Below are 11,011 nucleotides of genomic sequence, written 5' to 3'. Positions count from 1 at the left end.
TGGAAAGGCGGTCGAGGCTTATCTCCCTGAGCGAAAAATCAATCGGGTTCGTGTGTCCCTTCTCTGATTGTCCGCGACAGTATGGCCAGAGGAATTGATAAGAACGCAGCTGACCATTGGCTGCTACTCGCACCCTATCTGCTACGGGATGGTTAATAAAGACTTCCTTCGGGGATGACAACAGAACAATCTCCTACACACATCACAACTTTCGGTACTTGGCTCTTGTCGGGCTACACGTCATACCTCCTATCTTATAACGCTTGCTAGATTATTACACCACATATTCTTCTGTTAGCAAAGTGGTTGATGGTAAAACTTTTTTTATTGTTGGCGCTAACATTAATTCTTGTTTTTACTACTTTCTCAGACGAAAAGCGCTGCAAGAGTCATTCGTCTCGTCGTCTTTTTTTTTTTTTTTTTTTAAATATTTTCCCCTTTCTTCGAAGTTATTAATTGTTTTTTAATTCTAGTTCCAATAACAATTGGCGCGAATTTGTGGTTATGAGGATCATTCCGTGGTTAGAATTTTTCTTTTTTTAAAGTGGAAGAAATGAATTGCGAAGCGGGCAATAAAAATGTGATTCATTTCTTCGCTTCAGATGATTTATGGCCTGAATAGTTGGTTGGGGCAAATTGTCACAGATGAGTTCTTTGCAGAAAGATATCTGTACTGCCATAAGACATTTCTATCTTCAGAATTATTTGACAGGTGGGGCATTTTGTCACATATTCGATTTTTTCACCGTTACGTATACATTTGTATAAAAACAATACATTATAGCCACGTTATAAGACGTTTACGTGTCCGGTGGGCAATAGTCTAATGATATATGAGTTTCTCACAATCCACATATTCTAGAACTCATTTAGGGCCCTGTCAATACAGAAACCTTTATCAATATTGGTTTAGTCACTGTTGTTGTTGCCGAAACAGTTGTCAATATTTATGCAAAGCTATCGAAATACGGTCTCTGTCATTATCATAATGACATTAATGTTTGTTAATTTTCTTTAAATATATCATTAAAATCAATATTCAGTAATTAGTAAAGTCGCAATGTGTACCCGACTAAATTAATTTATATTGCTGTACAGTGTAGCAGTAGTAATGATATTGCATCGTAGCCACTAATTATAAAGTATCGGTTTAAGTATTTTATAAGTAAACAACAGCTTTGTCACCAATTTTTTAGTATCTGAAGTCTAGTATTAATTCTGTGTATTCTAACAATAGCGAATTTGTGGTAAAACGTGATTGGATTACTGCAAATACCTCTCAGAAAGGATCAGTGTGAATCTCATTGTAGCCATTAACAATGTTTGAAACGTGTAAACTAGTTATGAATTTAACGGAGATGTGTTTCCTATTGGATAATGAGGGCATTTAACCCTAACTAGTTAAATCTCCGGTACGGAAAAGGGGTGATTTCCACGTCATTTACAATACAATGCTAACTAGTCGGCATTTATTGCTCGTGCCTAAGGTCATTTTGGATTTCGAATTAGAATTTACTCCTCATTGTTAATTTTAATTTAAAAAAATTTTCGATCAAAATGTTAATAACTGATTGCGTGATAAGATAAATGCTTCTTCTGACCTTTTTTTTGTGGAATTTTTAATAATTTTGTCATACGATAATTGTTTTAAGAGGAATAATTTGCGCGATAAATAATTACGAATGATTCTAAGTAACAAAAGTAGAAGATTCGTATACTACAAAAGCATTATGAATACAGTTGTGCTTTATGTACAGCTTTGTCATACATACTCATCTGTTAACACAGTCTAGATACCACAAAACAATGTACATGAGGTATACTGTACATGTGCTACCACAGCACTGATACACTACCTGTTTATTGAGGACAGGCAGTGACCGACGGTTGACAGGAATAAAGAGGGTAGGGTGCCATCAATTGTCCTAGAAGTGGTCTGGAGGCGGAACCGAAATGAGCTGGAGGTGGCAAAAAGGGTCCTGGGCCACCCAAAGTAAATCCGAAAGAGGGTAGAAGAGGTCTTGCAGCCATACGCAATTTCTCTAGTTCGGCTTCTTTTAGACGTTTCTCTTTGGCTCGCCTGTTTTGGAACCAGATCTTCACCTGGGTTTCGGTTAAGTTGAGGGAACTAGAAAATTCCGCTCTTTCCGCTATAGACAGGTACTGTTTATTACGGAATTTTCTTTCCAGGGCGAGAAGTTGTTGCGTTGTGAAAGGAGTCCTAGGTTTGCGGTTGCTTTTGTGTTTTCTTAGTTGACATTTCATTGCTGGTAATTTGGGTGGTTCCCCCGGTTCTGAAAAGAAACAAACAGTAAATGGTAGAAATCGACGTTTTCTATTAAATTCACTTTAAGATTTATAGGAAATTAAGCGAAAATGGATTCATAAACCGTGGTAGTTCCTTCTAAACTAATCTTCCAGAAGGCAAACGCGCTATTTTTCAGGCGTGGATTTAAAATATATATATATATTATTTTTTAAAGAAATAAACAAAATTACATCGATTACGTTGGGACACGCCATTTTTAATTCGTAAATAAGCCTTAAAATTAAAACGATGCAAACATTATTATTAATTAATGTAAGACTTATACTGAATTTGAAAAGCCACGAAACACACAGCCATTGTTTTGTAAAGGCTCATCGATTCTCATATTCAAAAGGTGACGATGGAATCGGGATAGTCAAGATTAATATGGAAATTCAGTTAATTAATTTAAATTAAAATATGAAAAATTATCTTTGTTACACTAAAATATTTGCACATTACTTAAATTTTATGCATAAGTTATAATGGTTTACTTTTCTTCATTTTAAAATTAGGCATGACATTGTAATATTAAATAATAAAAAAAAAGAAAAGTTGTTATGATACGAGAGGTATGACACGAAGTGCGTGATACCTCATAGCCAGTGGCTTATTTTAATCAGATAAATATTTATTTATCCCTTAATGTACCGACAAAACGAGATAAGGCCAAGCCTATATATTGCCTCATAAAACCGTAATCTTATTCGAATACTGTGTTGACTGAATTATGAGTTCCTTAACTATCTACAAATTGCCGCTGCGATGAACAGATAGGCATTCAACTTTCACTTAACAGTGTGTATCAAAAATGCAAAGGCTAGCAACTCGCTGCTTTTTGATGGCACTCCCGTCTTAAATCTGGAATAAGAGAGTAATATCGTTTACGAGTGATTTTAGTTGCTTAAAATAGATTTTTAAATGGAAAATTTAATAGAATAATCCATTTCGTATCTCCATTAAATGTTCGTACGTCTCTGTATGTTAAAATTGTTCTTTGAGTAAGTAAAATTGTTTGTTATGTCACTGGAATATGTCTTTCTTTCTCCAAAAAGTGAGTGAATAATGACTTAATATAGATTAAATTTATGTTTAGATAGGATCTAAAGAGTCTAAACAGCTAATGAAATGTTTTAAGAGTGAAGCTTTTTCTGTAGTTTTTCTTTATTTTAATATAAATTTAGGCTACATTTTTTCAGCTCTTAATAGTAATTAACAGTTAAAATATTAGTCCGTACATTACATTTTATAGGTTAATACTTCTTCAAAATGTAGGCCTAAATTTTATCAAGAAAATTTCTCATAAAACTCAAGCGAAAGTCAAGGGCAAAAATGTCAGAAAATCGTCAGCAAGTGTCAAGTGGTCAGCAAATCGATTTGAAAATTTGCAATAAGCCTATAAACTACTTTAACATGAATTATATTGAACTGACTTCTAAAAATACGCCTTCTTGTATCTAGGACATCAAAAGAATGATTACTTTCCAATATTTTCTCACTATACAAATGAAATTTAATGTTATTAAAGCCTCATGTAGATTAATAATAATGGCATTTCGATGAAGATTAAGGATTTTTCTGTCATACATCTTTAAAAATTCATAAATAAATCTATTGTAAGTTATAAAAACACGTTAAAACAATGTCATCTGAATTGATTTGTGTAGTTATAAAACAAAGTAATGCTTATTTAACGCTGGTAATTTCAAAAAAATATAATAAAAAATCATAAAGAATGGATAACTTTTCAATGATTTCTGCTTAATTTTTAACAATAGCCCAGCATAACTCTCACAAAACAATTAACTACAACTAAAAATTTGAAATATTAAATACTTTATAAAATTTCTTAATAATTTTTTAAATATTTAAAGAATTTTCACATATAAATTCATTTAATAAAGTGTTAAAAATGGAAGTGTTATCGTTACATAATAAAATACAAGCAGATGATTTTATAGGATAATTAAATATAATAATAAGGTATTAAGTTTCTTAATAAGTCCGTAGAAATTGCTGCTTATTGACTATTATAAACTTATTTTTAAAGCTGCATATGAAAAATATTGATACTGTATACAATTAAAGAAAGGGGGGAAAAAACATTTATTTGTTAAAGATATTAGGCCGTTCTTTATTAAAACAATGAAGAACATAGTATGCTTATAATTAAGTATTACAATAATATCATTAACTTGTCTTTTTCTAAAGTTAAAACCTGTCAGGCCTATTGTTATATCAGCATTATAATAAGGTGCAATGATAAGTTAAAAATTAATTTTTAATTGTGAAAACGAATAATAATTGATAAAGAAAACTATTTAAGCAAGGGATTGTTTTAATAATAATAATAGGCCTTCTTCATCAGTGATGAGTAGTATTTTTTAACTCACAATTAAGGATAAAAATATAGATTAAGAGTTGCTGTTTGATGAGAGTTTATTGCCTTGTAAGGCAGCAGTTAAATGCTTTTTTTTTTGTAGTTAATTTTAGTTATAGAATAAGACACAGACATCGAAATTCATTCAGTTTGAATTAGCTCGAGGAGCTAGTTTCATGATAAACTAACACTTAAACTTCCCATTAAAACAATGCATTGGTTAGTTTGATCTCTCTTCAGGCTTGTCTACGATCAAGCAAACAAGACATTCGAAAGGCTTTTAGTCTAATAACAAAACAACAAAACTTTTCTTTTTTGAGGAGATCCCCATTCAATTATATATATTGCCCTATTGAGGGGATGTTAAATCATCCGTAGCATCAAAATAAACGTTGAAACCCCCAAATGACTGTTTATGTCTATAATTCGATTGCTATTTAGTCATCTGTTTCGGAGCAAACATCATTTCCAGGATAGTTCGATATTTCTTCACACTTTCCACTGATTTGTGTTGACACAGTCTTGCTTAATGTTCCATGCTGTCTATTACGTGACTCACTTTTAATCTACAATATTGAAGAATCAAGAGGATCTTCTATAAAGGAGTCACGGGTACATACTAGAAACTAAAGCTAGATTTAATTTAAAAGAAAAAAAAGAAACGTAGGGATGTGACCGAAAATACTCACTGTTAGGCGGCGATAATGCACGTCCTGCTTGCAACCAAGGTATAGTAGTTCCTAGGGGATGAACCCAAGCGGGTGGTGTAGGAATAGGAGACTGACCGGATATAATTTGCCTTCCAGATGAAGAAGTACCGTAATCTGCTAAATTTTCCAATATCCCACTTGTTTTAATACCATCCGCATCCAACAGACCCTCTACGGTAAAAAGGCGCCTGGGGTTTTGGGATTCTGCATCAGTTTTTTTAGTCACGTGATCGGAGAGAAGAGAATCCACCGAGAAAGATATAGATTTGGAAGATTTCGTGGACATGACGACATCCATTCTATCACCAACCGCATGCTAACTTTCTCCGATGCATCGAACACCTTGATCAACACCTGACTGAATGGACGGATGGTCTATTGCTACTATTACTGTATTAAATCCCATCATTGGCTGCTCTCTCGTGACGTCACTCACACCACTCCCGATACCGCTCGTTATTAATGAAAGTAAGAGCGAATAGGAGGGCAGAGACTTTTCCATTGACGTTATCTGCAAATATTTTTTAACCATTCGATTTTTTAATGTTTTAATTAATGGTCGAGAATATAAAATTCTAGTTTTTTAAACGTTCAACCTGTTGTTGATTATCTGTATTAATTTTTACTTATTTTAATATAGTGAAAGAATGCTTAACTTTTAAAAAGAAACTATATTAATGTATTTTTTTTTTTTTTTTTTTTTTTAAATATATATATATTTAGTGATTCAGATAAGCAAGTAAAGAGGTTAATGTTGAATATATTTTTTTTCCTGTAGATCCATTCTTTAATCAGTGTCTATTGAAGAGTATTGAAACCACATCCTGCATCTAGGAGCAAGTTGTTACGCTCTGCAGGTTAACAATCGCTCCCCCTCCAAATGAACAGGTAAGGTAATTCTATCCTCACTCTTCAGATTGACTTCTTATTCTCACGTTTTACAAAGAGCACACCACCAAAAAAACTGACCTTTACAAGACCCTACACCTGTATTATGGTAATGGTTCACCTTATGCGCCTTTAAAGGGAGAAAAATATGCTTATAAAGATAGCCGAGAACAGCTGCAGTTATACAACATTTAGCTTCACAAGTTCTTCACAATGAAAATGCAATAATTCATATAGGATGGCGTTTCTCAGAATTTTTACACGAAACTTTCTAAAAAAAATTCTGTTGATCCCTCAAATGTTTTCTTAAGAAACTGACTTAACATTTACAACATGGATTTGCTTCAGGTGCATCCATTTTGTTAGAATAGATTACAGTTTTACGTCAGTTCGACGTCATTTCTATATGCTTTGTAGGAGAAAAGTGTGTAAATGATGTCTAATTTTTACAATTCTCACTCGTATTCTTAAGTAGACATTTTTAAAACTAAATTATTAGCATTAGAAATAAATATTTTATTGTTTTCCATCAAAGTCTTTCATCTTATAGAAATTCGATTGCGGCATTACAAATAAATCAGCTGTGAGTAGATCCTGATATTTATATCATTATAAAATATGTTAAATACTATTTACTAATACTAAATACTGCCCGTATAAAGCTTAATTTTTTTTTCTCTAATACTTAAAGGCTCACACAGAATGCTTTGTTTAGACTTAATTTTTAAACTTCAAGTCTATAGGAAGGACACTAATGTAATACGAAGATAATCACGCTTAATACAGAAATATAATAAATATTTCAAGAAAATTTCTATAATATTTAATTCAGAAGCAGGCAAATGAACCGAGTTAACTATGAAATTCATTTAAACACTTAACAATTTTTACACAGGTCTGCAATTTGCAAAGAATGTTTATAAATCAGATTTTGTTATAAAGAAAAGTGAAAGATAATCGTTTCGGATATGAATGATGCATTCAACAGGGCATGAAACGAGTAATTCTGTTGAGAAACTAAAGATGCACGCCTCGATCTTTCGTTGATTCGAAGTGTCAAAAGCAATTAAAGTTTGCACGTGTTGTTTCCTGTTGAAACAGTCTTCTTCTGTTTATATCTTATTATTGAGAATTGTTTATAATCCATTCTTAAATCATTCGTTTTGTTTTGACAATAACACGTTTAAAAATATATATAAAAAAAGGGGGAAGCTAAGACACGTGGAACATTTAACTAATAAAATCAGGCGTTATGTTCTCAATCACTCTCAAATTAAAAATAGAAAAGGTAAATAAAAGTGAATGAATTTCAAAACAATCCGGGTAACAGTAGAAGTGATAAAAAAAATTCCCCAGAAGCTTAAATATGTAGAAAGTTATACATTTGTTCTCCTTGTCTTATCACGTTTACGGTTAATTCTCCCCTATGGGCTTTTTCTATGACATCTTCATATTCTAAATCACTCTAGCAGTTTGCGAAGAATATATTCAGCTTCCTATTCAACAGGAAACGTGTTATACTTACAATAAAATTTAATTATTTTCTGTGTAAATAGGAGTGATAAAACAAATGAAAGTATAGTGGAGCTAAGTCTTAAGTTTCTTATGACGAATTCTGCAGAAGAATTGATTAAAATATAATACAAATAACGCTAGAGTTTGGAATTACGAACGTTCTAACTGACACAAGTAGACATGTATATTATTTTGTATATTAAAAAATATTGTATATTAAAAAAAAGAAAAACAAAAGAAGTGAAACGTTTAAGGAAAGTCACCATCAACCCTTCACAAACTGACAAAAAAATAATATAAAAATATATATATATATAAAAGAGTGAGAAAAGGAGTATAAGCAAGCTAGAAAAAGAGAAGGAAAGGAAATCCAGTACCATCAAAGTAGGGAAAGACGGCAATAAATTTCCATAAACCTTTAACAATAGAGAAAGAGCCCGGAGACATCAAAGCAAAGAAGCTCTTTCATTGATAAACAAGACTGTTGTCCAGAGGGCTCTATCGACTCGCGTGGCCGACTCATCTGTCATGGGACGGAAGCACTCGTTCGATAAAAGGCGTTGAGACTCACTAATGAGGAATCTTCAGGCCCACAGGAAATTAGGGCCATCAGTTTGAAGGTGTTCGCTATCTGATTATTGAATTGATCCCTTTTGCTTTCAAGCATCACCACGACCGGCAGTGTATGACATCCCACATCTTTATGTCTTTCTTAACGTAGATAGAGATTATCTCTTCTCCAATTTTTTTTTCTTCTCTTCGTCGGATAATTTAAAGACTTTCTCCTTCTTACTTCTCGTAAATTTTATGCTTTCCTTATTGCTTGACGTATTATATATAAAAAAAATAGTTTTATCGTCGTTACTCTATAGTTAACTTTCGATTAAATAGACAAATTTATTTAATTTATATGTATATTATTATTTAAATATTAAATTCTGAAAAATTACTTACGTATAAATAATTAAAAATACTTTTTTTTTTGTTTCTCAGTAGGCCGTATACACTAAGTGGTTCTCTGTAAGAAGCACTTAGTTGATCATGTATTAGTTCGTAAAAGTTTGAATTTAAGTGGAGAAATTGAAAATAATATCGTTTTTATATATGAAATTGATTTTATTTAGCTCTGAATTAAACTGTCAGACCTGTTAAAGACGGCCACTGACGAGAATATTAAAGAAAATGGCCGTTGTTGGAGGTCTAAACAGCGCCAATTTTCTGTGAACGTTGTTGTAGATAAGAACAATCACTGTCTAAAATCACTACAGAATTACGCACTTAAAACTCTCATTTAATATTAATAAACATTATCCTTAAATCTATTCATCTACACAAGTTTAAACCCAGCGCATTCGGTGAACAGAGCGGTTTAAATCAAGCTTTACACATAAAATGCAACACAAAAACATGTATACTGAATAAACGCTTTATGTTTAAGTTTGGCCAGACTTTCCAATCATCAATAGCCAGGGTTAAAGCCAGGAACGGTGCCAAGTCAATGAGGTATTACGCTACGCATGAGGGATCACTCATAACGTTGGCAATACGCTAGCATTTATTGTCCATAAGTCGCATGAAATCAGTGTTCCGCACTGCTAGATTGAACCGCAACCAAATTTCGTACCTATGACGTATTGTTTTGTTAGTTTCGACGACGTTCGTGCCACAGCTCGCGTGCCACGTGACGCCTACGAAATATTTACAAAACTAGGACCTTAAATATTCTTTTTGTTTTCTTAACTGATTAAGAAATTTGACGTGTTTACGCGCCGTTTGACAGTGAAGGTCTTTATAATACTTATCTAAACATACTTTCGAAAGGGAAATAAATTAACCTGTTCTTGATTTATGTACGGTAAAACCTGTCCGAAACGGAACGATTTTCTAGTGTTAAATAAAAAAAAGAAAAAACAAACCTGTTCAAAACGGAAATCTGTCATACCGCAGAAAATATTCGGTGCCGTGTAATTCCCGTTTACACAGGTTTTACTGTGCAGTAAAAACATAAGAAAAGCAAAGAATTTTTTCCGTTTAGGCAGGTTCCGTTTTGGACAGGTTTTACTATATTAAGCCGGCATGGTGCCATATTTTAAATTTTTATTTAAATTAAGTGTTTCTCTTCGGCTTTTACGTTATCATTATTATTTTTTTAATAATCAGAACATTTTATAAATATTTTTATTATAAAAATATGAAGGTTATAATGTAATTTGGTGCTGGCGCCATCTAGTAGTGTTAATTCACAATACTCGTGTTTCTAATAGAGAACTTCGATTTATGTATTCATATGTCGTTTTAATCCATAAATATATACATTACATTTTCTATTGTTACACCACGCAACGCTTTCTAAACATATTTATCATCGTTTTAATGAAACTAATTATATTCCACGAAACGCTTGAACTGACAAATTAGAATTTTTTATAGTAAATCGGAATCTAGTTAAACATTTGATTATTTTTGGTGTAATCTATCGTTAATACTGTCAAATAATTATTATTTTTATGGATAAAATATATGGCATTTTATTCTTTTATCATTTTGTAAGCAATAAGGTCGTATTTTACAGCAAAATTTGCCGTTGAACACTGTTGATTGGTCATGGTTTCGCGCCTGGCCAATGGGCTGGCCACCTGGAGTTTTCTGGGTTTTCTTCATGTTTGTAACACCTAAATAAAGCCCAGTTTACCATAGAAAGTCCTACCGGGAGGTATCCCCCTCGGCAGATCGCCCAAGTTTGGCGTTGACGTTAGGGATTGCAATTACTGGATCCCTCATCCAGCAATCCAGCTGGATCCGACGCATTCTTCGGCCTGCTGGATCCGCAAATACTCAATTAACTTTCTAAATAATTGCGCAAAAGTCTACGTTGTCGCGTTGCCGCTTTGCTAACTACTAGACTGCTACTAATTACTTACTCACTACTTTACTAACACTAATAATTAAATTACTTATAAATAAACTATACCTTAATCAATCCAGCAAAATTTAATAAAATAATAACGTATTCAATCGCTTTTAACGATCTTCCTCAGTTACAAAAAAATACAACATTAACTATAGAACATAAAATGTGTTTGGAATAAATATAAAAAGAATAGTGCTTAATTACATCCCTTTTTTTTAAACAAGATACATAGATGTACTGTCAGGTCTGATAATTTTCGTATTGTATACCGACGTAATCCCACTGTTTTCAAACTTTTA

The 11,011-nt window shown here is 32.5% G+C and overlaps 1 protein-coding gene across 1 annotated transcript; it reads right to left on the bottom strand.

Annotated features, from left to right (window-relative positions):
- Positions 1 to 1,820: 1,820 nt before the first annotated feature.
- Positions 1,821 to 5,840, bottom strand: LOC136987228 (homeobox protein MSX-1-like). Its single transcript, XM_067284920.1, has 2 exons — positions 5,378 to 5,840; positions 1,821 to 2,294 (listed from the first exon to the last, which is right to left on the bottom strand). The coding sequence occupies exons 1-2, from the start codon at positions 5,694 to 5,696 to the stop codon at positions 1,861 to 1,863; spliced, it is 753 nt and encodes a 250-aa protein (XP_067141021.1). The 5' UTR covers positions 5,697 to 5,840; the 3' UTR covers positions 1,821 to 1,860.
- Between the last annotated feature and the right edge of the window lie 5,171 nt (positions 5,841 to 11,011).

Source organism: Centruroides vittatus, unplaced genomic scaffold, assembly GCF_030686945.1.
Source record: "Centruroides vittatus isolate TY-2023 unplaced genomic scaffold, ASM3068694v2 scaffold_149, whole genome shotgun sequence".
NCBI lineage: Eukaryota > Metazoa > Arthropoda > Arachnida > Scorpiones > Buthidae > Centruroides > Centruroides vittatus.
The sequence above is the reverse complement of the archived record's forward strand: the minus strand, read 5'-3'. Positions and strand labels throughout refer to the sequence as shown.

Excerpts from the sequence above, each read along its gene's own strand:
- LOC136987228 (XM_067284920.1), bottom strand. The coding sequence starts at position 5,696 with ATGGATGTCGTCATGTCCACGAAATCTTCCAAATCTATATCTTTCTCG. Across the intron at positions 2,295-5,377 it reads TGCATTATCGCCGCCTAACA|AACCGGGGGAACCACCCAAA; the intron begins GTGAGTATTTTC and ends GTTTCTTTTCAG.